The sequence below is a fragment of the Lontra canadensis genome, unplaced genomic scaffold (assembly GCF_010015895.1).
Source record: "Lontra canadensis isolate GAN:19392208 unplaced genomic scaffold, GSC_riverotter_1.0 scaffold41, whole genome shotgun sequence".
NCBI classification, from domain to species: domain Eukaryota; kingdom Metazoa; phylum Chordata; class Mammalia; order Carnivora; family Mustelidae; genus Lontra; species Lontra canadensis.
The window spans coordinates 14820303-14847185 of NW_022631035.1; the positions used below are offsets into that span (position 1 = coordinate 14820303).

Genomic DNA, 26883 nt, shown 5'->3' on the forward strand with positions numbered 1-26883 from the left:
CCCCCCCCCCCCGCCTCCTCTAGGGACCTCCCTCTCACCAAGTGTAGGAGGCTCCGAGGACCCCAGAGAGGCTGGGACCCGAGAGCCGGCGATAATGGCGGGAGGGACTCACCGTTGAGCCGGGCAGCCTTGTTGGCGAGTTCCACATACTTGGGAAAGAAAGGGAGGATGGCTCTCCCCACCTTGTCCCGCCAGCTCTTCCAGGCCCACAACAGATCTTCATACTTCCGGGATGTGGCCATGAGGTTCGTCAGATCTGCGGGAAGGAGTTGGAAGGAGTTGAAGGGCTGGAACCTCGAGCCCTCGGCTCAACTCCCACCTCCTATAAAGTGGACTTGGTCATAGGAGTTTGAGGCTGGGGTCCAGCTGGGAGGTCCTTTGAAGAGGGCTCTCCAGGCAGCCTGTCCAGAGACATGGGAGAAAGGCTCCTGTGCTTTCTACAGAGGCTTCCTGGTGGCCGTCCCTGGGCTCAGGGGACCTGCACACCACTTCAAGTTTGCAACAGCCCCGTGAGGGGTGCACTGGCTTTCACATGAGCGTTTTGGCAACACGGCAGTTTCCCCCAGCCAGGAAGTGGCCCAGCCAGGCACAAACCAAAGGCCGGGACTCCAGAGCTGCTGGTTGCCACGGATTTCCTGCTCACCCCCTCCGTGGGAGGGACAAATGGCTTAGAGGGCATAAGACCTGAGTTCCTGTCTAGTCTCCTACTGACCCCAAAATAACCTCACGAGTCATGGGACCCTTCTTCCCCTATCTTTCAAATGGGGATATGCCAGCACTCATGGGGGGAGGTGTAAAAGTCAAATGGGGGGCACAAGGACCCTGAGTGGGCACACTCCCCATCGGTCTCTGAGTATTCATGGGGCCCAGGCCATCTAGCACCAGTTGCTGGCAAACTGGACGGAATCAAGGATGGCCGTGGAGACAAAGTAGAGAGAGCCATCTCAGTGCCGTCAGGAAGGCTGGAGTCCTAGGTCTGGGTCTGGTCAAAGCCACACTATGCGTACAGCCTTCTCCATATGGCTTGCACAGAGCTGACACACACCTGGCAGAGCTGGGACAAGGAGGGCCCGAGCTCACGTGGCACTTTCGGAGCCCCCCACCCCCATCAAGGGTGGTGCCTGCTCTTGGTCCCCAGGCCTGAGCTGGAAGACAGCAGACGCCCTTTGAGACCATCTGTACCTTACTATCTGACTTGTGCTCTCTCCCTATTTCAGAATATGCTTCATGATATCTACTTCTCCCTGAGAGAGTATATTCAAATGCATTGTTTGGGGAAAAAATGTATTGTGAGAATTTCACTTCTGCCCTCTGCTGATGTGAGTATTCTGGGTTTTTTTGTGGGTGCTTCCTCGTTTTACTAATGGCACTGATTTGATGGCCCGGGCCTGGATTAAGAGGCTAACTGACGGGAGGGGGGTAGGGGGAGAGGCGGGGAGAGGCTGAAGGCTACACTCTTCCACATACATGTGCACACACACACACACACACAGAGGCGTGCATACGCCCCTCGCAACTCTGTGCGTGCCTCCCCGTGTATACAAACTGTAGGTCAAACCCTGTCTCAGGAAAACTCTCTCTCTCTCCTGTTTATTTTCCATTTCCCCTTCTATTTGTCATTGTTCTAATGAGGGACTTGGGCAGAGGGCCAGGGAGAGATGGTTTCTGGGTAGTGACTCCTCAGGAAGAATGTTTATGGCTCTGGCTCCCCAACCCTCGGGAGAACGGGGTCAGGAGGGAGGACGGAACGTATCTGTGCACAGGTACTCGAGTGTCCAGGGGGAGCTCTTCCAAAGGGGAGAAGCCAAGAAGAACCAGCCAGTGCGGAGAGAGAAGGGGATGAGGAAGAGCCGGGGCATTCCTTCGAGCGGGAGGTGGGTTCCATGAGCTGTGGCCTCAATGTGGGGGAGAGGGGACAAGGAGGAGGCCAGAGAAGGTGGAAAAGACATGGGTTGGTGAAGGAAGGAAGGAACCTAGAGTTACTCTCCTTAGTTGTGGGTATAAGCACTCAGCTGACAAGTCTGAGGTACCCCCTACTCTGATGGGCGGAGTGCAGAGAGGAAAAGAGGGAGTCCAGGGAGACCCAGAGGGAGCAGAAGCACGGACCCATGGAGAGCCATGATCAGAGCAGAGGTACAGTGGGTGCCCACCCTCGGTGGTAGCAGAGAAGACCCCGCTGGTGGAAAACAGAGGAGTAAATCTCCTGGACATGCTGACCCCGTGAGTCAGGGGACCCTAACCCCCTCAATGGGCCAGTACCCCCAATATTGCCCACGCCAGCCTTTCCCACCCTCCCTCTCGTTCCCCATGTGCGCTCACCAGGGTCCAGCTGCAGACAGGTGCCGTTGGCGTGGCACACAGAGGCAACGCTGTAGGTGGTTTCCATGTCCAGCAGGATCTGGTTGTACTGCAGGAGGAAGGAGAGACACAGCAAGCTGCCCCCCTTTGCTACCTGTTCTGCCCCAGGCACCATCATGTGCAGGGGGGACCTATGGAGCTGGGGGACTGTGTTCCCAAAGGTGCTGCCTTCTCAGGAGTTCTACAGGTGATGCCAACGGGGGAGATGTCACGACAGATAGAGGAAGAGGAAGCAGCAGGAAGGCCAGACCCTGTACTGGGCTCCATCCCCCGAGCTGGGACCTGGTCTTGACCTTGGACCTTCCATTCCCTGCTCCCCACAAGCAACATACCTCCTCCAGCTCGTTGGCAGGCAGCGCTGCCCGCTCTAGGTCCTGAATCTTCTTTATCATCCGCTTGATGCTGGCGTTCTGGAAGTTAGTCACATCGAACTGCCTGGCCCAGGTGCCGAACTTTAAGGTATGGTTTGCCATCTGTATGTTCTTCTGCAGCTGAGGGCAAAGGGGGAACCATGCCAGGCGGCCTGGGAGCTTTGGAGAGGCCTCTGAGGTGAGGGGGCCACGGGGGGAGTGGAAGGGACTGGGTGTTGCCGCGGGACGGGGCAGGTTTGTCAAGTTGTTGCCTTTGCTCTTCAACCTGGACCGTCTATGGGGTCTTGGATGCAGTGTGTGCCCCTCAACAGAAATCCAGTGTCACACAGGACATTCCTGGTAGACAGAAGGGGACGTGCCCCATGTATCTTGTTAGGATGGGGACAGGTTGGTGTTAGTTCTGTGGCCTCTCTGAGCCTCACGGTCCCATCTGTAAAATGGGAACAAGATCACTGGTTTTGCAAAGGCAGATGAGGACTAAAGGAGGCAACAGCCGTAACGTTCACAGTGGTCCTCAAGAAACGGTTCTCCAGAGCTCACCTCCCATACACCTGCGTGCACCACACAGGCCGGGAAGGGGTGAGGGGCCGCGAGTCCTTACTGTGGAGGCAAACAGGGGCTTTCAACCTAAAAACCCAGCTTTAGTCTCCCCTGTGTCTGTGCAAATCATTCTACTATGAACAAGAGGTTGCTTGGTAAAGAAAGACAACATTTTTAGGCATTGAGTATATGCCCACCCAAATCTGAAGTTGAGTATTATTTTAAATATCACATCTGGATTTTTCACAAATTCTGATAGCCTCCCCCCACGCCCTCTGCCCTAAGGGAGGGAGGGGGCAGCCTGCTCTGTGCTGTCTTGGGTTTTGAGGCTCGGTCCCTGGGGGCAGGAGTTCACATGTGGGCCGCCCATGTGCGTGAGTGTGTGCGCATGTGCGCGAGCATGGGGCGGGGGCAGGGCCCCTACCAGGATCTTGCTGGCCTCTGTGGTGATGTTGGTGTTATAGTTCCAGTTAGCCTCAGCATACTCATTCCATATCACCAGCGACCTCCGGTCATACTCCTCCACAAACCTTCTGGCCTCAACCTCATCGGTCACCAGGCCTGTGGAACAAGTGGAGGGAAACAGACAGGCCTCCCCTTGCCTTCTGCTGCGGGTTGGCCTGAGCCTGCCCCTGCCCCAGCCTCCTGCTCCTACCCTCCTACCCCACCAGGCCCCGCCCCACCCCCCAGCTGGTCCCACTTGGGCTCTGGGGTGTCTGGCTGCTGGTTGTTGCCTGGCTGGTTGTTCTCTGGCTGCTGGTTGTTGCCTGGCTGGTTGTTCTCTGGCTACTGGTTGTTGCCTGGCTGGTTGTTGCCTGGTTGGTTGTCACCTGGTGGGTGGTCTCCTGGCTGGGGACCAGCATGGGGTGCCCACAGCAGAGTAGGAGGAAGAAGAAGCTAGGCAGTCCTGGAGCAGCCCAACCTTGGCCCATGGCCGCAGGAGAGCAGAGCCCTGTAGCCACAGTCCCCCGGCCAATAAGAGCGGAGCCTGCAATGTGACCTCATAGAGCAGTGTGCCCGCCAGCTTGCCCCCGGGGGGGCCTCAGATCTGGGCACCCTCTCCCTAGAATGCTGGGGAAAAGGCATGCTCATTTCCACCCCAAGGCCCCGTGATGAGCTAAGGGCGCTGGGCTGCCCGGTCCTTAAGGGCAGGGTGCCGGGGCCCAGCTGGGAGCGGCTGACCAGGAACCAGGAACCAGGGGTCCTGAGTCCAGAGCCCAGAACCAAGAACTTACGTTAGCCAGCCCCACCCTCACTCCGGGCTTTACCAATGTCCTGTGGGTAATTGTTGGGCATCGGAGGCCGCCACTGGTATTCGGGCCACCCCAGCACCTCCCCGTTACGCTCGTTCTGCTCCTGTAGCCACCGGTAGACCGGCTGGAAGTAATCAAGCAGCGGCTGGGCATCCAGGGTGTCCGTGCCGATCGCCTCCTTCAGCACCTCCTGCCAGGGCCTCGAGGAGCCTGCCCGCAGCGCCTCCCTGTTGGTGGGCACAGGGCACTCAGACCAGCGTCCGACACCGCCCCCCACCCCCAACCTCCGTGTCCCCTGGCCTGTCAGAGCAGCAACATTAAGACTCTGGGGACTAGGAGCTCGAGCGAGGGGCCCGGGACATCATCCTGTGTTGTACCCGCCAGAGGCCTACTCCGTAAATCCTTGAGGACAGAAAGAAGGGGCTGGGAGGGGAGGAAGGTGCCCTCCCTCCGTAGGGCCTTGTGGTTTTCCCATGGGCAGCCAGTTGCCTCCAGACACGTCGTCTCCCCACCTCTCCCCTCCCCTCCCCTCCCACTGGCCCTACTGCTCCCCCTACACACCGGAGCTTGTCCCCCGCCTGGGTGGACTGGTAGATGTCACACTTGTGCAGTGGGTACTGTTGACCTGCCTCCTTGCACAGGGCTTGATGGAACTGGAACTGCAGGACAAAACTCACAAAGTACCTGCAGGTACAGGGCGGGCGTTAGGGCGAGTGGTGGGGAAGCCTCCGCCCGGGCACCATTCAGCCCCTGACCCGGCAGAGGCCAGACCACACAGGCCGCCTTGGGGGAGAAGGGAGAACCCACCCTAGCTCAAGAAAGAGGCCCACTGAAATCCCAGGCCCTTGGGGGGTGCCCAGAAGAGTGTGGGGATCAGCCCTGAGAAGGGGGAGGGGGAGGAACAGTGTGACCGAACTGGGTGGGGGGAGGGGCACTGGTACCTGATGTACGGTGTCACATTTGGGACATGAAATTTCGCTCCGGCATCAAAGTGGGTTTCATTTCGGGCAACTGGAGGACAGATCCCCTGATACTTGGTTCTAGAAGAGGATGGTTAAATTGCCTCAGGACATAAGAGTTGCACACAGGCTGACTTAGCCTTTGCAGAAAATGCTGTGAAGCAGACATTCCCACCAGGCCATCCTGTCCCCCTCTGGAGAACTGTGGAAGACTTCCCGGAGGAGGGAGTTTTGGGTAGAAAAGAATGGGTAGGGAAAAGGGTAGAGACAACATTAGAGAGGATGGGACTGGACTGACGGAGGCAGGAGGCTCCTGGGGGTCCAGGAGAGGGAGGAGGGAAAACTTGGGGTTAGGCCCTTCCTGATCCCTCTTTACTCACCGAAGATACCACCAGTCAAAGTTGTAGCGGGAAGGGGGTGTACGCCCACTAAAGACCCCCCAACGCCACTGGTCTACCAAGTAGCCAAAGGGAAGGAAGGCAATTTTTTCCAGCGCCATCTTCAACAGGAAGTTGATGTCACTTTCTGTTGGAAGAGGAGATGAGAAGAGGGAGGTCAGAGGGAGATGGGAGTCCAGCTAGAATAGGGTGGGCCTGGGCCGGAGCCAGCAGGAGGTGGGAGTGGCCGATGCAGAGAAGGGAAGGCCAGCCTTCACAACCATGGAGCCCTGCTTGGAAGAGGGCCCTTGGGCAGTGTCCAGTTGGAACTTGGGGTGAGCTGTGAGGCTCCAGGTGGATGCCCAAACCTGCCTGAGCTGGGGCGGAGAGGCAGAATCAGGAAGGGCAGGAGGGAGTGTGGGCTGGAATGGGGTCCAGGGGGGGCCAGGCTGGGTCCTCTCCACCCCCCATACCCATGTCATTGCTGACATTGTCCAGCAGGCCAATTTTGTACAGATGTGCAGGAGTGGAGACGGAGAGCGCCAGGACATCCCCGATGGCCTCGTGGAAGCCAGGGTTGGCCCCTTGGCGCAGGGAGACGGGCTGCTCCTTGTACTGCAGATAGTACTGCACGTGGCCCATCTCGTGGTGCACCGTGGACAGCTGGTCCATAGTGACCCGCGTGCACTGCTTGATCCTGGGGCAGGGAGATGGCGAGGATGAGGGTGAAGGACAGGGCAGGGCAAGGACCAGAGCATGGGGAGGCTGGCACCTAAGGGAAAGGAGCCAGCTGGGCACTGCCCTGGGCCTCGAAGGAGCTGGTGGAAACATACAAATCCTTTACCCAGCCCCAGCCCACACTCAGGGCCTTCTTCCTCCACTCCAGTGCAAAGAGCTGCTGTCTGCCAAAGCTGCCAAAGGCAGGCGGCCTAGGTGTCTCATATGCCCAATAGCCTTGGAATAGACCCAGCCCCACCAGATAGTGTCGGGGCTCGGGGAAGAGGTGGTTTGGGGAACTGGCTTCTCTGTGCCCAGTCTACCCACCCTTCCTGGAGCTCCAGACCCCCCTTTCCCCTCCCACGTGTAGACCTGAAGTCTCTCCTGTTGTAGAAGTCCCAGGCAGAGGCGTGGCACACCACCTCACGCCCATCGGTTGGCTTCTCCAGCATGGACCCTGCCCAAAACTCAGGAGGCATGGGCGAGAGCCCTAGGGAGGTGAAGAACTCCTCTGCCACCCGGAACATGTGCGTAGTGTTCCAACCCTGGGGGAGGGGAGGGGGGAGCAGGTACAAGTCAGGGACCAGCTGTGGGAGCTCACGTCGGCTCCCACCTAGCTCAGCTCCTTGCCCAGTCCCTGCTCTGGTGGCCTCCCTTCCCAGAGGCAGGGCGCCCACTAACCACAGTGGGTCAGTAAAAGTAGTCGGCTGCCACACCCCACCTGTGGGGCCCTCGAGGGAGGGGCCGGCATCTCGCCCCGGACACAGACCCCAGCTCACTGCTGGCATGCACACTCCGGGCTAGTGCTTTGTAGAAAGTGGGGTGACCCATCTCCCTCCTGTAACTTCTTCCTGCCCCTCCCCCCATGTCTGACGCCTTCATGTGCCCCCGACCCCAGCCCAACCCCGAGCTTACCTTCCGCACCATAGTGCTGGTAACATCGAGACTCGGCTTGTCAGGGAAAGGCACCATCATGTCATAGAGGTTGTCCCAGCTCTGGGCCCACATGTCCCCTAGACAGAGGAGGGGAGCCAGTCAGCTTAGCTCCCTGCTTGGCTGGCTTCCTTCCTGCCTGCTTCCCCACGTGTGTCCCCGAACAGCCCTCTGGGTCCCTGGCACCGGGACCCTGGGCACTCAAGGGGAGCAGCCTGTTTGCCCCCTCAGGCCCACTCACGCTCCCGAATGTTCCAGGTTTCCCGGAGTTGGCAAGGACCCTGGCAACAGCTGGAAGGACCCCAGCAGCATCACTTGGGCTCACACTGCCAAGCCCGGGCTTGCTTCCTAGGACATAATCTAAGATGATTACTCCTACCCCACTGGACCTGGAGTCAAAAGTCTGTAGTGTGACTCCTAGCTCCACGTTTCACCAGTTCTCTGTCCTCTGCCCTCTGCCAAGTCTATGTGCCTCAAGCCTCCGGGTCCCTGTCTGAAAAGCAGGAACAGCCGTGGTGATTGAGAAGGGCCGCCTGCTTCATGGGGTTGTGGGGTGACCCACGGGGGTCATGCGAGGGGGAGCACACAGGATGGAGCCCGACAACGGGAGACACGAGGAGGAGAGTCCATAGGACACGCGTGGAGGCAAGGGAAGGTCCTCACCCAGCAGGTGCGCAGGAATAGGGCCCCTGAGGTTGACGTATCTGTCTCCGTATCGGCGGTGCAGTGCGCGGCGGACGTAGGCGTGGAGGTTCAGGTAGAGGGGCTCTACTTGATGGTAGAGGTGCTCCAGATCTTCCACGAAGGTGGATGACTCATACCAGGAGCGCCAGTAGGCCCCCGTGTCTGAGAAGCCTGCAGGGGGTGTTGGGGTGCAGCTCAGACCCAAGGTTCTGGCACCTCTGTGGTCAGCTCCTGCTTCCCCACCCTCTGGGCTCGGGGCCTGCCTATCTGCCAGCTAGCTGGGCAAAATGGCTGAGGGACCGCCGCTCTAGGATTTTCCAACTAGGGTTGTTCCAACTCCAGGTAAACAGATCCTGGCACAGCAAAGATGAGTGCTGGGGCTCTGATGTGTGCTGGGAGGGGCAGCACGAGGACCACGCGGCAGCCCCGAGGAAGGTAGGTGCGGCTCCAGCCAGTGCCACCATCCACTAGCTGGGCGACCTTGAGTCGGAATATGGCAACAGCTGTTCTGTCTGCCTCAGGGGTCGGGCTCCAAGGGGACTGTGGATGGGAGAGCTCCTGGCAAGCTGGGAAGGGCAGCTCTCACTCACACCAGGGGTGGGGTGGGTCAACTCACCATCCTTCTGGTAAGCCTCATTGCTGAGGGTCGTGAAGTTCTGGTACAGCGGCTTCAGCGGGGTGCCCACGGCATTGTGCCAGCCCTCCCAGGCGTAGAGTAGCAGGGCATAGTTTCTTGAGATGGCCATGATGTGGGTGAGCTCTGGGACATGGGTGAGCAGGGTCAGTTGCTTCCACTGAAGGCAGTAGCCATCGTCAGGAGAGCTCCCACGCCAGTCCTCACCATCTATACTTGGTTCCTCAGCATCATGATGTCCCCCAAGCCAAGAGCCACCTGCAGCCTGGGTGGGCTGGGGCTGGGACCTATACAAGAGGGGTCCTGGTCCCTAGGGAAGTGAGGCTTTAAGGCGGTACAGACAAAGGGGCCATCCAGAGGCCAAAACCCAGACAGACCTTTCATGGCTCATGGGTTGGAGCGGCTAACCTCAGGCTGCCTCATGGATGGGGGTGTCGGTGTCGGGGGAGACGGGGAGGTTTAGGCAGAAGTGACAAGGGGTCTATGTCCTGTGGAGGGCTCTTGGGAGACTCAGAGGACTCATGAAAGGGCAAAACCAGGCAGCCAGGAGGAAGGCTAGTGGGGATGGGAGAGGCCAAAGCACCCATGGGGGTCGGGGTTGGGTGGGGTGGGAGCTGGAGGCTGGAGGTATGAGAAATCAGTGTGCCAGAAGCAGGGGTGGGGGCAACCGGCAGTCCAGTCCCAATTGGAGGTCAATGCCTTTGGTTTACACACTCCCTCCATGGGCCTCCTGTTAAACACACCCTCTTCCTGGGTGCAGCAGGGCTGTGGGGGAGGGCTGGGAAGCCCCAGCAGAGACGATTAGAGACAGAGCCATACCTGGGTCCAGGGACCAGCAGATGGCAGTCTTGTTGGGATAGAAGCAGACCCTGGCTGTGGAGTAGATCCTGTTCATGTTGCTTAGCAGAGAGTTGTACTGGGGAGTTAGAGTGTGGAAAATGTTAGCATCAAACAGCCCCCAGATACCATTGGGCTGCCCCCTCCTCTTTTTCCTGGGATGAAAAGGAGGCCCGGAGAGGGCATGTGGCTTGGGCAAGGCCCCTTGTGGCACTCAGGACACTCTGATCACTAATATACTGATTGCCCTTCCCATGGAGGCAGCCTGCAGACGTGGAAACAATTGTCCTTAGAATTTGGGATGGGCTTCAAGTCCCAGCTCGGTCACCACCTCGCAGTGAGGGCAAATCTCTTTCACTCTGGCCTCAATGCCCTCTCAGTCCTCCTCAATCTTTCAGAAGCCCATAAACCACACCGGACTATGGCAAAATTTTGAAAACCCCCTTTTCATCTGTTTTCTTGAATTTCACTTTCTATACCCCAATTCCAGGGGAAATCAATGTTTCAGGGAGCTGTTCTGTGCTCACAGAGACTTCCCAATCAGGATGTGTACAGACCCCAGAGCCCCCTCCTGCCAGGCTTCCCCCGCCGGCCCAGAGCAGCCCTGGGAGGCATGCTTGATACATCTGCGTCCACTCTCCGGCCCACCAGGCCCACCTGCTGCCGCTTTTCCACAGGCAGGTTGGCAGGACCCAGGGTGCGAACACCGCTGATGACCCTTCGCAGGATGGGGTCGCTGAAGTTCTGCCAGATTGGGTCGTACAGATCCTTGGCCTTCTGGCCCCAGACCTCAGCAAATTCCTGGTTGAGTAAGGCTGCTTCCTCCTGTGGGCACCGGAGGGGACACAGCGGAGGCCATTGTGCTGGGCAAGGGGAGGAAGGCCAGGGTCTCCTGGACATTGGGGCCTGGGAAAGCACTCCTCCCTCCTCTTGGGGGTCAGGAGCTGGGGGAATCTGCCTCAAGTGGGCGGCGGAGCAGAAACTGGGGCCAGAAGAGAAGCGGGCGGAGGCGAGGGTAGATAGTGATGAGCAGTGACAGAACAGTGAGAGAGGGGTAGGTAGCGGCTATGGAGGATGAGGGCCCAGAGCAGAGAGGGCACCCTCGAAGAAGACTGCCTCTGACCCAGCCCGATGTCATCCCAGGACGCTGCAACCTGGGGTGACTCGAGGTCAGGCGAGCCAGCCTTATCCATTTTGGTTCTTGGGGACGGACCATGCGCCCAGCACCATGCTGGGACATCCACTGCCGGTCTGATGGGGCGCAGCGGGGTCGGCGGCGTCCGCGGGTCCCACCGGGTCCGCGAGGCTCAGGGGCCGGGGGCGCGCGCCGGGCCGTGACTCCCCGCCTCCCAGAGCCCAGCCGCAGGCCTGTGATTGGGCGTCCGGGCCCCGCCCCCGCCCCGGGCCCGCGCGCCCACCTGGCGCCGCGCGTTCTCCTCGGTGATGTTGGTGTCGTACGCCCAGCTGGCGACCGTGCTCTGGTACATCACCAGCTCGGCGCTCGAGTTGAAGCTCTGCACGAAGAGCTGCGCCCCGGCCTCGTCGGCGGAAAAGTTTCCGGGCTCCAGGTCGGGGTGGAGCGCCAGGGCTGCGGGCGGCCGCGGCGGCAGGAGCAGCAGCGGCAGGAGCAGCAGCGGCAGCCGCGGCGGCGGCCCCCGCCACGCACGGCCCGACGCGGCCCCCATGGCGCGGTGCGCGGTGCACGGCGCGGCGCTGCCGGTTCTCCCGCGCCGCGCCCGGCCTGCGGATTATAAAACCCCGCCGCCGCCTTCCGACACACCCCCACCTCCCCGCCCCGCTAGCTTCCTCCCCGACTCCAAAGTCCCCCGGCTGCGGGCCTAAGCGAGCGGGGCGGGGACCGACGCTTCCTGGCCAGCCTGGGCAGGGGCGCCGGCCCGGGGAGGGGCCAAGGCGGCCCCCCGCGAGCTGTCGCCCGGGGGGTGGCGGATGGGGCTCAGGTCAAAGCTCTCACAGAGGAGGCCGGAAGGCGGGACCCTCCCGACACACACAGACCTCCGAGGCTGAGCGGGCCAGCAGTTCGCCGGAATAGCCCAGTCTGCACTCGGTGCCCTCTCCTTGCCATCGCCCAGCCTCGGCGCAGGCACCCGGGAGTCCCGCGATCTCCCGGGCTCCGTCTCCCGGCCGAACCGCCCCAGGCGTCTCCGGAGTGACAAAGTGCGGGAGCAGTCCGCGGCGCCGCCAGCGCAGCAGAGATGGGGTTAATGATCAGTCACCGGGTCCAGCTTCTCCACCAGGCCTTGGGGGGAGGGGGTGTGACCTGCACCGGCCCCGCGGGAAAGTTTCGGCTTTGGAGGCGCCTGGGGGAGTTGCTGCCGCGAGGTTCGCCTGGGGACTGGCTGGGGGACTACCAAGAAAGGGAGGAGAACGGAGGGGCTGTGCTGGGAGGGTTTGTCTAGAGGCACGGGAGCGCTGGCACGCATGCCCCCTTCCTGCTGGGGACGCGAGCCGTTGTGTCTTACGCAGAAGCAACCACACAGACTCGCAGCCTTTGAGAACGACGAGAGGAGCCTCCAGATGAGCATTTATCCCCTCACTGTGACAGATGAAGAAATTAAGACTGCGGTTTGAGTGGCTTGCTCCAAGTCACCTCAGGTCCCCACACTCCCCATCATTCTTTTCCTGTGTCATCCACATCTCCAGGGGACAAGCACAGGGAAGGAAGAGAGTGGCATCTGCCTGAGGTGGTTGTGGCAGCGGAAGGTCCTCCCCTAACTCCTCAGCACCTCTGTCCCCAGAGGCGGACAAGTGAGTGGGAGGGGTGGTGGAAGGAGCCAGAGGCAGAGCAGAGGAAGCAGGAAAGGGACCACGGTGGGTGGTTCCCCAACCTATTCAGCTGCTCCAGGCAGTTGGGAATCCCTGTGTCTGGGTGTCTGGGTGTGGACAGTACCTGGTGCCTGAGGCTCCGAGGGACACATGGGTTCCCCTTGTCACATGGAGTGTGCACAGGAGGCTGTGACCGAAATGCCCGAGATGACTAATCAGGCGACGTGATGGCAGGGAGAGGTGTGTGCAGGAGGATGGGGTGGAAGGGGGACAGGGAGGGGAAGAGGGTAGATAGCTAGGGGCTCTCTGGCTTTCCCTCATGCCATGGGACACTGGTGCATCTCAGGGCTGGCTAGGTGGACCCCTGTGACCGCCCTAGCAAGGGGGAGGGCCCAGGCCAAGGGTGCGGCGGTGGGCCTGGGCTCTACTTCCCAGAGCCATGCGGGCTCTCAGGTGGTCCAAGTGAGCTGCTGTCTTCTGGGAGGGAGGAGTCTCCACTGGCGGCTGGCAGTGGTTGGGGGGTGCCGTGTGGAGTCTAACACCCCTTCAGGCCCTGAAGGGTCAGGGTGGGGGAGGAGGGGCAGAGTGGAAGGCTTAGATTGTAACTAGGGAGCCTTTCTCTGTAGTCAGAAAAGAAACCCAAGGAAAGCAGGATGGAGGTAGACTTCAGCCAGGACTGCCCTGGGAAGAGCTCCCCTCTGAGAACCGGATCTAGGAGCAGAGCAGGCTGATCCGTTCAGGTCTATGCGGCACTGTGATGATGCCTATGGAACATCTGGGTTAGGGACTTGAGTTCAGCATGGGACAGCTTCTGCCTCGTTGAAAAATAAAAGAAGCCAAGGTAAATGGGTTGGAAGATAATCTCATCTCCATGGTTTATGTGGAGCAAACAGACACGAGGGCTGGTTGAAGGCATCACCGGCACCTCCCTAACGATGGTTCACTCTGGTAGCCTGCTTCCTCCCTACACCATCAGTGCCAGGAGACAGAGACTGGGTCTGCCTTAGTCTCTGGTTTTCCCAGAGCTCAGCACAGCGCCTGGCACAAAGGAAGCCCTCATTCAAGGAAGGGGGGGTATGTGGATAAAAGGAATAAACATCATTCATACTCGCTTGCCAGGTGGCAGGCTCCCAGCCTCCTGCAGGAATAACAGGAAGGACCAAAGCTCACCAATTTGGAATTTGCAATAATATTGATGTCACAACCTTGATCTCAATGAGTAAAAGTTAAAAATAACCTTTCTCTCTCTCTCTTTAGCGTCCTATTCATGAGGGAGAGGTATAATAAGAATACATATTACATTTGGATAGCACTTTAGACCTCCTAAATTCGTTTGTGGGAATTATCTAATTTGATAATGGTAATAACCTTGAGAGGTAGGAAAGAGATACAGTCAGTTACTTCCCAGACGCCATCAAATCAATGGAGGATGTTCTGATTCCTATAGGAGGAGGTCTTCATGGTTAGGCCAGTGCAAAGAGCTATGGATGACCGAACCAACAAAAGAAATGCAGTCTGCTTGGGAGATCACTCTCTATCTCCTCCTCTCTTCCAGGGAAGGAGGTATCACCAGCTATCACAGTTTGAGGGGGAAAAAAATCCCTTAGAAAATATGCCCCAAAATGGAATAAAATTTTAGAGTCTATATATAAATCCTTAAATTATGTTCAATTGAGTTTTTGATCAGGGTACCCAGACAATTAAGCGGGATAGAGGGAAAGGGAAGAAATTCTTTTTGACAAATGGTTCTGGGACACTGGATTTCTACCTGCCAGAGAATAAAGTTGGACCCCCACCTCATACTGTTTATAAAAATTAACCCAAACAGATCATAGACAATGTAATGGGTAAAATCATAAAAATCTTAGAAGAAACATAGATATAAATCTTTCTGACCTTGGATTAGGCAATAGTTTCTTAGATGGGACACCAAAAGCACAAGTGACAAAAGAAAAATTAGATAAATTAGACTTTGTCAAAATTAAAAACTTTTGGGCTTCAAAGGACACCACCAAGAAAATGAACAGACAAGCCATGAAATGGGAGAAAATATTTGCAAAGCATGCCTATGATAAAGGACTTGTGTCCAGAATATATAAAGAACTCTTCCAACTTAACAAAAAGACAAATAGCTCAATTTAAAAATGGGCAGAGGATTTGAATAGACGTTCTCCAAAGAGATACACAATGACCAAGAAGCACATGAAAAGATGCTCAACTTCATTAATCATCAGGGAAATGCAAGTCAAACCACAGAATGAGCTACCACTTCACACCCACCAAGATGCCTAAAATAAATAAGACAGGGCACCTGACTGGCTGATTCAGAAGAGCACGTGACTCTTGATCTCTGGGTTGTGAGTTTACACCCCGTGTTGGGTGGAGAGATTGCTTTAAAAAAATACATTTAAAAAAATTTTTTTAAAAGACAATAACAAATATTGTTGAGGATGTGGAGAAACTGGAATCCTTGTACATTGCTAGGGGGATTGTAAAATGGTGCAGCCACTTTGGGAAAACAGATTGGCAGTTCCTCAAATTGTTGACCATAAAGTTACCGTGTGACCCTGCAACCCCATTCCGAGGTACGTACCCAGGAACTGAAGAAGTGTCCGCACAAAATACTTTTACACAAATGCTCAAAGCAGCATGTTATTGTTTGTAATAGCCAAAAATGGAAAACGACCCAAATATCCATCAACTGTTGGATGGATAAACAAAAGGTAGTATATTCATACAATGGAATATTATTCTACCATAAAACGAAATTAAGTATTGATTATACACTACGAATATTGGTGCTGTTCAGGCTACAACACAGATGAACCTTGAAAACATTATGCTAAGTGAAAGCAGCTGGTCACGAAAAACCACATATTTTATAAATCCATTCATGTGAAATTTCTAGAATAGGTAAATCCATAGAGACAGAAAAAGGATTAGTGGGTGCCAGGGATGTGGGGAGGGGAATTGGGAGTGAGTGCCAATGGTATGGTTTCTTTATGGGATGATGAATATGTTCTGAAATTAGCAGGGATGGTGGCCTAACTGTGAGCATACTGAAAACCACTCAACTGTACACTTCGAGAAAGGGGGGGGGGGGATTTTATACTATAGGAATTGGATTTATTAAAAAACATACCCAAGGGTTTATTTCTATCATTCTATGTTCATCAAGAAGTCTCCTGATTATTGACAGGTTTTTAGAGAAGCTGTGGGTCTCTTACCAAATACCCACTTACTCCTGCTTAGCTAAAACCCCTGGGGCGTCTGGGTAGCTCAGATGGTTAAGTGTCTGCCTTTAGCTCGGGTCATGATCTCAGGGTGCTGGGATAGAGCCCCATGTAGGGCTCTCTGCTCAGCGGGGAGCCTGCTTCTCCCTCTCCCTCTGCCTGCTGCTTTGCCCGTTTGTGTGCTCTCTCTCTCTCTCTCTCTGTGTCAAATAAATAAATTAAAATCTTTAAAAACAAATGAATTAAAAAAAATAAATAAAACCCACCCATCTCTCAGAGCCCAGCCCCAAAATAGCTCTAGTTTCCTTAATCCCTGCTAATCTCTCTTTTCCATACTTATTCAGCATTAACGCATACAGGCCCCCAAAGCACAGTGTAGGGGATGGATTAGGAGCCAGAAAAATTGGGGCCACACTTAAAGTCTTATGACCTGAGCAAAATAACCTCTCTGAGCCTCAGTTTCATCCTGGGTAAAATCGCTGTAGACCCTTTACCCATCCTCCCTCGAGGGGTTGTGAGAAAATGAAGACAGATTCCTTGTCAGTTGTCACACAAAAACAAGATGGTATTAATATTTTAAAAACCATCCGCTCCTGTTCGTTATATGCAGGGCACTGGGCTGAAAGAGAAATACAAGAGTGTTGCCTTTAATGTAAAAAAATGGGGTGAAGAGAAGATTAGTTCCGTGAGGCCACATGCAGTATCAGTAGAAAGTGCTAAGGAGCTGGGAGGAAGAAGGCTCCAGCAGGCTGGAGAGGACAAACAAGACAGATTCCTTGGGAGGAAGGCAGAATCTGAGAGAGGGAGGCCCCCAGGAGCCCAGTATGGGAGCCAGGTATGGGAGCCCGGTATGGTAGCGGGGTAACAAAGATACTGGGGGGTCAGGGTGAGCACAGTTTATTTAGACTCAACTAGCACTGTCCGGTGGGACTTTCTCAGACTGGTAGAAATGTCTGTCCAACAGAAATATAATGAGAGCTGCATACAGAATTATATAATTTCTGGAACCACATTTAAAAATGTAAAAAGAAAGAGGTAACATTAATTTTAGTAACATTGATAGTAACAATAATTTAATATTTTATTTAAAACTGATATATCCAAAATATTATCATTTCAACACGTAATCATTAGAAAAATAACGAGATATTTTACGTGTGTGTGTGCGCTAAGTCTTAAAAATCTGGTGTACATTTTACACATCACAATTTGGATGCTGAACGGTCAAGTTACAGTGAAATGTAATCTTACCGCAGCAATGGAGTTTTGTTCAATGGAAAAACATGGTGTACTGCTTCTGTTTTTAAATTAAAATTAATCAAAGAAAATTAAAATCCAGTTACACTGGCCACTTTTCAGATGTTCAATAGCCACATGGGGCAAATGGTTTTGGGTTGGGCAGTGCAGCCCTAGAGTTAAGATTTTGAGGGTAGATTGTGGGATTGAAGACAGCTTCTAACTCCACACCTCCAGCCCGGACCTCCCTGGGCTCTAGGCTCGTGCTCCACTGTTTTCCAGAATTATCTGTGTAGAGCCTGAATTATGATCATGATGACTGTATGACCCTTTCCCCCAGAGGCCATCCCACCATGGACACATGGAATCCTAGCTTTGCAGAGTACTTTAAGGCTCATCTACCCCAGCTGCCTCCAAATGGAACCCTAGACCCGCAGGGGTCCTTGAAGGTGCTCATGAGGGTCAGATGAGCACTTCCAACTGGAATCTTACATTTCCCCAATGTGCACCTGTTGCCAGGTTACTTAGAGCACACCATTTTGTGCCTTTAGTGGACACAGAGCAGCTCAGTTGGATAACTCCAACAGTCTCCATCTGTTCACAAGCTTGCATGCTTTATTTCACTCTGTAAGTATTTACTGAGACCCTGTTACAGCCAGGCACCTCTGCATGCTGGGGTCGCAGCAGAGAGCGAGGCAGAGCCCAGCTGCCCATGTGTCAGTGGCAGGGGAATGACAACGCTATGTTGCAAAGCAAATGATGAGGCCGGGGTTGGGGTACAGAGAAGCAGACAGGCAGACATGCTGTCCCACCCAAGACTTCAGGGGGAAGAAAGACCCTGAAGGGAGCCAACCAGCAGCTTGGACATCCAGGGAGGGGCTCTTGTGGGCCTGCAGGGACTGCGCCCCACCTCTAAGAAACAGCCATCGATACGGCCTGTGTAGCCAGCGCCCAGGGAGCCGTGAACAGCTGAGTGCACACAGGTGGCCAGAGCGTGGGTAATCTTGTCCGCTGGAAGGGGGACCTGGTTATCGTGGCGTGAGAACCCAATGGAATTAGGGTATTGGAGGCAGCCTTCTGTTTTTAAAAAATGTCTTTTTATGTAATATATATATACAGTATAAATAATATAAATACGTATGTAGGCATGATAGTTAATGTATGTTATGAAGCATAATAAAAGGAACACCATAAACTCCCTCTGCCTCATTATTCTCATCTAGCTGGCACCCGGCTTTCCCTTTCCCGTCTTCTGCTCCCCCATACACCCCCGACTGACTCCCCTAAATGTTGTGTTTATTACTCTCTTCACTTTTAAAGATTTGAGAGAGAGAGAGAGAGAGAGCGAGTGAGCGCACCAGCCAAAGGGGCAGAGGGAGAGGGAGTCCCAGGCCGACTCTGCAGTGAGCACAGAGCTCCACGCCAGGACCCGATCCCCGACCCCGAGATCATGGCCTGAGTGGAAACCAAGAGTCCGTCACTCAACTGACTACGCGCCATCCAGGCGCCCCAACTCTCTTCACTTTATTTATTTATTTATTTATTTATTTTTTAAGAATTTATTTATTTGACAGACAGAGATCACAAGTAGGCAGAGAGGCAGGCAGAGAGAGAGGAGGAAGCAGGCTCCCTGCCCAGCAGAGAGCCCAATGTGGGGCTCAATCCCAGGACCCTGGGATCATGACCTGAGCCAAAGGCAGAGGCTTAACCCACTGAGCCACCCAGGCGCCCCTATTTATTTATTTTTTTAAAGATTTTATTTATTTATTTGACAGAGAGAGATCACAAGTAGGCAGAGAGGCAGGCAGAGAGAGAGAGAGAAGCAGACTCCCTGTGGAGCAGGGAGCCCGATTCGGAGCTCGATCCCAGGACCCTGGGATCATGACCAGAGCTGAAGGCAGAGGCCTTAACTACTGAGCCACCCAGGCCCCTCTCTTCACTTTTAAAGAATAGTGTCAGTTCTTTGTATTTCTAAACATAACACTATTTCGCTTTGCTTGTTTAAGAATTTTATGAAAACAGGGTCACCTAGGAATGTACCTAAGAGAAATGAAGATACATGGCCGTGCGAAGACTTGTGTGCAAAGCACTGTTACTCAAAGCAGCCGAAAAGTGCAAACAAGCCAGATGTCCGTCAGCTTGAGGCTTGCTTTTCCTCTCACAGTGATGTTTCTGAGACTTAATTGGTGCTGTTGCATAAAGTTGTAGTTCATTTATTTTCACAACTGTGTGACAGCCCATCACCCAGCGTGATGATACCACGATTTATTCCTCCAGTTTCTAATTCTGTCACTGGACACGTGAGTTACCTCTTGTTTTTCTGCTATTGCAAAACAGTGTGCCTGTAACACGCTCGGACATGTCTCCTCGGTAAACATAACCGGTAGGGATGTTGAATTGAATAATAAAATATCAGGGCTTGTAGATTGCATGTCTTTTTTTTTTTTTTCACTTCATTTTTCAGAAACTCATTTTTATTGTAATTTACAAAAGGACTGCTTCCCCAGCATATTGAAAAGTAAAATAAAATCAAAACTGGTCTTCATTGAGAAATATTGCTCTGGGGAATATACTGGGAGTAAAATTGCTGAGTCAAGGGTATGCAGATGTTCAAAGACATGCAAAAGTTCAAGGGCGTCCCAATGTCAAACTGCTTTCTAAAATATGTATATTGTGGGCACCTGGCTAGCTCAGTCGGCAGAATGTACGACTCTTGATCTCAGGGTCGTGGGTTCCCACGTTGGGCGTGGAGCCTGCTTAAAATAAAAATAAAAGACAAAACAAAACAAAATACTCCTACTGATCTGCACTCCCACCAGCCGTGGGTGAGAGCTCCTGTGCCGTACCCCATTTTCACCAACACTTATTCTTGTCCAATTTTTAAGTTTGTACCAATTCTGTGCGTAGGACACGTTTCCTGTCCCTTGCTGCTGCTGCGGCTGGATTACTTTCTCAGTGTCTAGGGGGCGTTTGTGCTTCCTCTTCTGTGCTGCTCCTGTTTGTTTCCCTTGCCCATGATTTCCTTCTTCTTGACTCACACAGTTCTTCAGATATTCTGGCTAATAGTCCTTTGTCATTTCAGTGTGCTGCAGACAGAATTCCCAGCTCGTGACTTGTTTGCATTTCCTAGGGGTGTCTCAATCACAGAAGGTCTTACTTTTAAAGTTGTTGGCTTTTATCTTTTGGGCTGGCTACTCTTCACTCCCTATAGCTCTTGCCCCCTGGAGATCATGGTCAAAGCCCCTACTGATCGAATAAGTTCCAGATCAGAGCACGGACAGCCCCTTTGAATCTGTACCTTCCTGCCCCCAGCCTCACTGTATACTCATGTGTTTACTCTGGAATTTTTTTTCCCACCCGAGTCTTTCCCTGCCCCTCGGACCGGAACCCCAAGTTAAATCTCAGCTTTGGCACAAGCTCCTTTAGAAAAACCAGTCCAGAGATCTTTCATGTATTTATTTGTTTACTCACTAACCTATTTTTACACTTATTAAACCATGAATTCTTAGGCAACAGGTTCCAGCGGCTCAGGCTTCTGCCCAGCCGTTCTCCCCACGTGTGGGTCTCTGGGCAGAGCAGGTTGGTGCTTCTGTGGAGCCCAGGTAACTTTCCCTTCAGCTTCTTTCTTGTTCTCATCATTTTCCTTCCCACGTTTCAGGAACTATCTTGGCTCTTGGAGCGCTTAAGATGCTCAGGACGTACGTTAATTCTCTTGGCAAGAAACTTGCCCTTAACTTGTTTGTTTACAACGATGCCAACAGCATGCTGGGTAACACGGAGGGCTCTTCCAATTTTGCCATGGTAACATTTGTGGGGCAGTCCTTTTTGAACAGTGCCCATTCCCTTGATGTCGACAATTTCACCTTTCTTGAAGATTCGCATGTATGTGGCCAAAGGAGCGACTCTGCGTTTTCTAAAAGGCAGGCCTAGAACGCACAGTGCTGCCTCTCTTCTTTCCCTTTGGGCCGGACATTTTGGCACCTTGTTGGAAGAGGGGATTCTGGCCGAAAGGCACACCTCTTCTTAGAAGCACTTCCAGCCCCCCCGAGGCTAAATCACTTCTAGTCAGTGGGCTTAGCCTGCCTAAGTGTCTGATGACTGACAGGAGACAGGTGTTTGGCTATTAAAATGGGATACTTTTTCCTTTGAATAAGTACAGCTTGTGAAATTGATTCAGTATTTCAAAACATGGGATTCCTTAACCAGGGAATGTTTGGGAGGAGAAAAACGGTTGGGAACTCTTACGAGTGATGCCTACACTAGCCTTGACACCTCTGAGTAATCTTTGACTCATAGCTGTCCTGTCTCCTATTGCCTAATTTTGCCAAGTCTTCATTAAACTTGTTTCCCTGCTTTCCTTTCTCTCACTGGTTCCTCTAAACATCTCTCCCGAGACCACTGTGCTTATGCCAGAGACTGTCTCACCGACATTAACTACCCGGATGTTTAACAAGCAATTCCCGAAGTTGTGAAGGCCCTTAGAGCCCCTGCTTGGGGTGTGCTTGGGGTGACAGAAGGGGTAGGAGTTGATCCGATCGGGCCAGCTGTTGAAAGACACATTTTGAACAGAGGAAAGAGAAATTTATACTGCCCAGCACTAGGATGTGAGTAGAGGCTGGAAAAGCAGGCTGAGGCTGCCAAAGCCGAGGTGGGCAGTCAGACTTCGTCCTAAGGAAGGCTTTGGCTTGGGCAGTGCCCTGGCCACACTTACATTTTAGGGCCATCAGGGAAGATGTGATTAGCAAACTGAGAGGGCCTGGAGGTGCTGGGAGAAGACAGTGGGCTAGGGTCCCCCAGAGTCTCAGGGAAGTGGTAGATTGAGGGTTGTGCCAAGGGAGGTGGGACGGAAAGGAGGGAGGAGCTGGCTGGTTGGAGGGGAAGGGTGGAGGAGTTGAGGGGGGTGACCATGCTTTGAAAGACATGTTCCTAGGAGAGGAAGATTCTAGAAGCAGGTTTGAGTGGTGGGAGGGAAAGGAGATGAAGACTTGGTGTTGGAGGGTGCTGGTCCTTTGGAGTGAGGAGGTGGGTGACTAAGAAGCCAGCCCTTCTCACCCCCCCCCCGCCCCACAGCTGCTATGGGGCCTCTGGTCCACTTGGCCTCCCCGGGATCCTTTGTGCCTTTTCTCTGCCTGCCTTCTGCCTGTTGAGATGCTGCTGGACCCCAGAGAACATCCATCTCAGAGAACCTCCGGGTTGTATCCCTCTTCCTCCCCAAGCCCACCATATTTTCCATCTAAATCCCTGCTCAGTGAATATGGAGAGGCACGTGAGGGCTGCCTGCAGAGGACTGAGGAACATTTGAAGTCCTGTCCTAGACCCTTGTCCTTCCATAAAGCCGGCCTGGCATTTGCCCCGATCATACCTCCTTGTCCATTTCACCAACGTTAATGGTCTGTCCTATGCTGCGGGTGCTGGAGAGACAGTGATGGACGTTAATATCAGGCGACGTCCACTGAACCAGGCATCTAAGAGCTTTATATATCTTCATTCTTTTCAATCTCCTAGCAACCCTACGAGTTAGCTACCATTTGATTCCCATTTTACAGATGAGGAAACTGAGGCACAAAAAGGTTAATAAGGTGACTAAGGTCACCCAAGTGGGGGAGCCCAAATGCAAAGTCAGATATACACCCCCACTGCGAGCCACTGCACTGTCCCCGTCCCCGCCTGCTCTCTCCTCCAGAATGCCGTGTCCATTCACTGTCATGGGATATGTCAAATGCCATCCTCCTTAGAGTCAGGAAGTTCTTTTTTTTTTTTTTTCTTAAGATTTTATTTATTTATTTGACAGAGAGAGATCACAAGTAGGCAGAGAGGCAGGCTGACAGAGAGGGGGAAGCAGGCTCTCCGCTGAACAGAGAGCCCGATGCGGGGCTCGATCCCAGGACGCGGAGATCATGACCTGAGCCGAAGGTGGAGGCTTAACCCACTGAGCCACTCAGGCGCCCCAGTTCTTATTTTTAATCTCAAATCTTAAACCCCCATCTCCTGGTTTTGCTCCTGGTGAGGTGATCTCTGCTGCAGTCCCTGCATGAACTTAGACGTGACACCTTCCTCTTCCTGGTTCTGTGTGGCTCCTCTCACCTCACCTGCTCACGGCAGCACCCAGCCCCCCTCCCAGTCCCACTGCCACTGTCCTCACCTACGGACCCTCATCTCTCACAGGCCCCACCTCTGTTCTCCCCCTCCGTGTCTCTCCCTGAAGGCCTTTCTCACCGGCAGCCTGGGAATGGACGCGTGTCCTAAAGCACAAACCTGAAAACAGCATCTGTTGGCAAATCGCTCCCCTTGTCCTCTGAGGGATAAAATCCACGCTCCTCAGCATGAAGTCCAAAGTCCTCCCTGGTGTGGCCCCTGCCTCCTCCACAGCCCCAGTCCTGGCCCTCCCTCCTCAGGTCCCTGTGTCAGTGCTCCCGGAGGCCCAACGCTGGCGACTCTGGCCTTGATAAAGTGTTCGAGAGTCAGCAAGAAAGGGAGCAAAACAAGAATAGTCAGATATAAAAATCAATCAGCATGTATCAGCCAAGTGGCCAGTTGTCCTTTCTTGGTCACAATATCTTTTATCCCAAATATCCTTTTTTTTATTTTTTGCAGTTAAAATATTACTTCTTTGATAAAATGGTGGCGTGAAAAAAATGACGTATTTTTTTTAAATGTCTTACTTGGCAAAGTGAAAAGTGTTTGCGACTCCAGTCAGACTCCATCTTTTCCCTGATGACTCAGTGGTCTGCGGAAGCTGCCCCACCGGCGTGTCGGGCAGACCCTGAGCTCTGGGTCTTTCCTGCCTCTCTCGCTCCGTCTGCCTGGAACGTGCCCTCCTCCTGTTGGCTGGTCCTAGTCGTCCCTCCAGGCCTGCCCTCCCCTTTCTTTCCCAAAGCAAGGCCTCAGCGTTCAGCGTAGCGTTCAGTGAGTAGGGCCGTGGGCACTGGCACATCTGTCTCCCCGTGGGCCTCCGGGGCGTAGAAACCGGGCGTGCTCATAGTCACACTTCCAGAGCCTGGTGCACCTGTGGCCGTCCCAGTACATGGCAGCTTTGCTGAGATCCGGCCTGGAACGAGTCGGTGCAACACCCCTTGCAGCAGGCATGGCTGTGGCGGTGGTGAGGGGCCATGGGGCTGCCCAGTCCTCCCTGGCTGCAGCGAGTGGGCTCTCTTGCTCCGAGGACCCTGGAGAGGGCTCTGGAGCGACCCCTCCCCAGCCCCAGAGAGGTCCCGAGGGGAGTTCAGGGGCTTGGCGGTTCAGGTGTCTAACTGTCCCCAAGGCACGATGGGGGCTGGGGCTGCGTGGGCCTTCCTGTGGCTGTCTGTAGCTTGCACAGGGTTCCCAGAGGGGGCCGGGAAACTGGCCACACTCTGAGGGGCTGGAGATTATCATCTGCTTCCTGGCGGCCCAGGGAAGCTCAGGTCACACAGGAAGCCACAGAGGGAGGGAAGGGAGAGAGCCCAGAGAGAGAAGCTGAGAAAGACAGGTGGACAGGAGTGAAACCAGGCCAAGGCTGGCAGCAGAGAAAGAAACCCAGGGGACCCACAGAGAAGTGGGGAGGGGCCACTGCCATCGGAAAGGTGTGGGGGATGGGAGCCTGGAGCGGAGGTTTGGCCAGCCTCCCGCCAGGCTGGAGGAGAGGCACCTGCCTGTTGGCTCTAACACAGACTCCATTGTGGGACCCAGAGCACAGGAGGCAAATTCACCTCGGGGTCCACCTTCCACCAGTCGATGTCCAGGGCCCTGGCAAAGTCCTCTGAATGCCTAGGACCCCTGAGGGCCCTCTAGCCCTGCTGTCAACCCAGGCTGCACCCTGACTCTGCCTGGCCCCCTTACCCTTTCCCTGAGGGCCTCTTGATAAACTCCCTGAAGGCATCAAAGATGGGTCAGAGGAGGGACTCACAGGGAAGAAAATGACATTTTTCATTACTCTGTAGTGATTTGTTTTAGGCAGAACCTCTTGAGAGGGCATTTTAAACAGCTGTCAGACAGAAAGTCCCATGTTGAAGGGGAGGTGGCAGTGGACTTCTGTGGTTAGACAGAAGCCAGATCATGTCACACACACACACACACACACACACACACACACCCTTGAGAGTGGCTGACCAACAAGGAGGATGCGGAGGAGGAAAGAATGTGAGCCGAGACCCTCCTATCTTAGCAGACTTCCTCTGATGTCAGCTGGCAGGAAGGGCGCTAGGGTTTCTGGGGAGAAACCTCTTTGTGGAGGAACCTGCATGGGGCCTGGCTCTGCAGTGGCCTGATCAGCGAGGGGACAGCTGAGCACTGGGGACACCATGGGGGTGGTAAGCAGAATGCTGGGCCACCACAGAGCTCAGGAGCTGGCTTGATGACACAAGGCCGCCACAGGCGCCTGTGTACAACTGCCCGGGCAAGCAGGCGTGGCCCCTGAGGGTGCTTAAATTTATCGAATGCAGAGTGGCCCTTGGAAAGGGAGAAACACACAAGAGAGATGAATGTGCTCCAAGTCCCATCAATGACAGGACGTGACATCGCCCTTCCAGCTGTAAAGGGCTATCACTTCACAGGGGAGAAAGGGATGTTGGGATGGATGACTTATTCAAGCCTCCAAGTAGTATCTTAGCCTTCTAAAGATACAGTCTTATGTTCTAGAAACTAAGAGTCAGCCCTTGGGCAACATTCGTGGGTCCCGGAGCTTTAGGGGGAGACGTTGAGGCAGCCCTACCCAGGAGACCTGAGCTGCCAGAGAACGAGGCCCCAGTTCAGCCCTGCTCCAGAACTGGCCCCTCGGATCCGTGTTGGAGTGAGAGGCATGACGGGCTCACAGTGTGTGACGATGCAAGAGACAAGGATCCATCCGAACTGGGGCCCAGCTGACAGGGGTGGGATTCTCCCTGGTTGTAGCACACTGGTTAGTTATCCCAGTGACCAGCTGGGAGGGATCCAAGAAGCATGGCTTCTTGGGTAAGGGAGGTTCTGTGCTAAGGTCAGGGTGACTTCAAATCTAATCTGCTCTCAAGAAGGACCAGCGAGCGGCCTGATAGCAGCACTCAAGGTGGGAGGGGATGACCAAGGTCAGGAGAGTGTGAAGAATGGAGGTGGGAGGGGGAGTTGGGTTAAGTGAAACTCAGACTCAGGCTGGGTATGCTGCTAACTTGTGATGACCTTGGAAGAGTCACCAGCCTTAGCGCACTCACCAGAGACAGTGTCTTATAGGAGTGCCCTTTTTTTTCTGCTCTTCTGGTTTTAGCTGAGGTCTGACTTGGAGAGGGATGCCATAAAGCCACCCCTGGGGAATGATGCCTAAGCCTCTGCGGGCACCCTCTGGGCCATGGCTTGGGCACCCCTCACTTTTGGCTCAGCATGGTCACCACACCCTTGCTGCACTTCTGTCCTGAGAAGGTTGGCCAAGAACCAGGGGGTATGGAGCTCGAGTTGGCGTAGCTCTCAGAGTCAAGATGAGAACACAGAGCTGTCACAGGCTTTGAACAAAGTGCAAGAGTCCTAGCCCTGCAGTTTATAGCTGGCTTGTGGAGTTGATTAGGCCTCTGTCATTATCAGCAGGATCTCCTCTCCCTTCCCATATTCTGCTGACAACACCCAAGGCTCTGGCCACCCTTTACCCCAGGCCTCACACCTTTGCTCTCCACAGTGAACGCCCCTAGCACTCCTTCAATGTTTGTTGACTGACCGACCAACTGATCTACCCAAGGAGAAAAGCCAGAAGGTCGGGATGGAGGACACCACTGGGATACAAACATCTTCGAGTTTTCTTCCTGGAGGGGAGAGCTGGCCCAGGGGAGTGAGGTCCTGGAGCTGGGCTCCAATGCTTCCTGCGCAGGCCACGCTGGACAAGGGGAGCTTGGCGGTGCCCTAGCGACTGTGACCCTCCATCCAGATTCCCCACTGTGCAAGGGATGTGCTTCGTAATCAGATACAACTATGGAGCTGCGGACACCTCTTAAGATACCCCGGGATATCTACTGCTAAGTCCCTCCAACAT

General features: G+C 54.3%; 1 protein-coding gene and 1 pseudogene across 2 annotated transcripts in view; both read right to left on the bottom strand.

Annotated features, from left to right (window-relative positions):
- The window catches only part of LOC116875414 (angiotensin-converting enzyme), a 19576-nt gene extending 8213 nt beyond the window's left edge, over positions 1-11363 (bottom strand). Inside the window, exons 1-16 of one of the 2 annotated variants that reach the window (XM_032870881.1) lie at positions 11082-11363; positions 10321-10488; positions 9646-9742; positions 8809-8952; positions 8172-8363; positions 7491-7588; positions 6948-7120; positions 6332-6555; positions 5862-6006; positions 5464-5562; positions 5084-5206; positions 4538-4749; positions 3694-3830; positions 2691-2849; positions 2320-2407; positions 113-256 (exon numbers count right to left, since the gene is read on the bottom strand). In XM_032870881.1, the coding sequence (XP_032726772.1) occupies positions 113-256; positions 2320-2407; positions 2691-2849; positions 3694-3830; positions 4538-4749; positions 5084-5206; positions 5464-5562; positions 5862-6006; positions 6332-6555; positions 6948-7120; positions 7491-7588; positions 8172-8363; positions 8809-8952; positions 9646-9742; positions 10321-10488; positions 11082-11348 (2470 nt within the window). In that variant the 5' untranslated portion in view covers positions 11349-11363. Of the gene's footprint in view, positions 1-112; positions 257-2319; positions 2408-2690; positions 2850-3693; positions 3831-3969; positions 4379-4537; positions 4750-5083; positions 5207-5463; positions 5563-5861; positions 6007-6331; positions 6556-6947; positions 7121-7490; positions 7589-8171; positions 8364-8808; positions 8953-9645; positions 9743-10320; positions 10489-11081 lie in introns of those variants that run through there. The other variant, XM_032870882.1, reaches the window with a different exon arrangement.
- Positions 11364-20406: 9043 nt separating this feature from the next.
- On the bottom strand, positions 20407-21419 carry LOC116875475 (annotated as a pseudogene).
- Positions 21420-26883: the final 5464 nt, after the last annotated feature.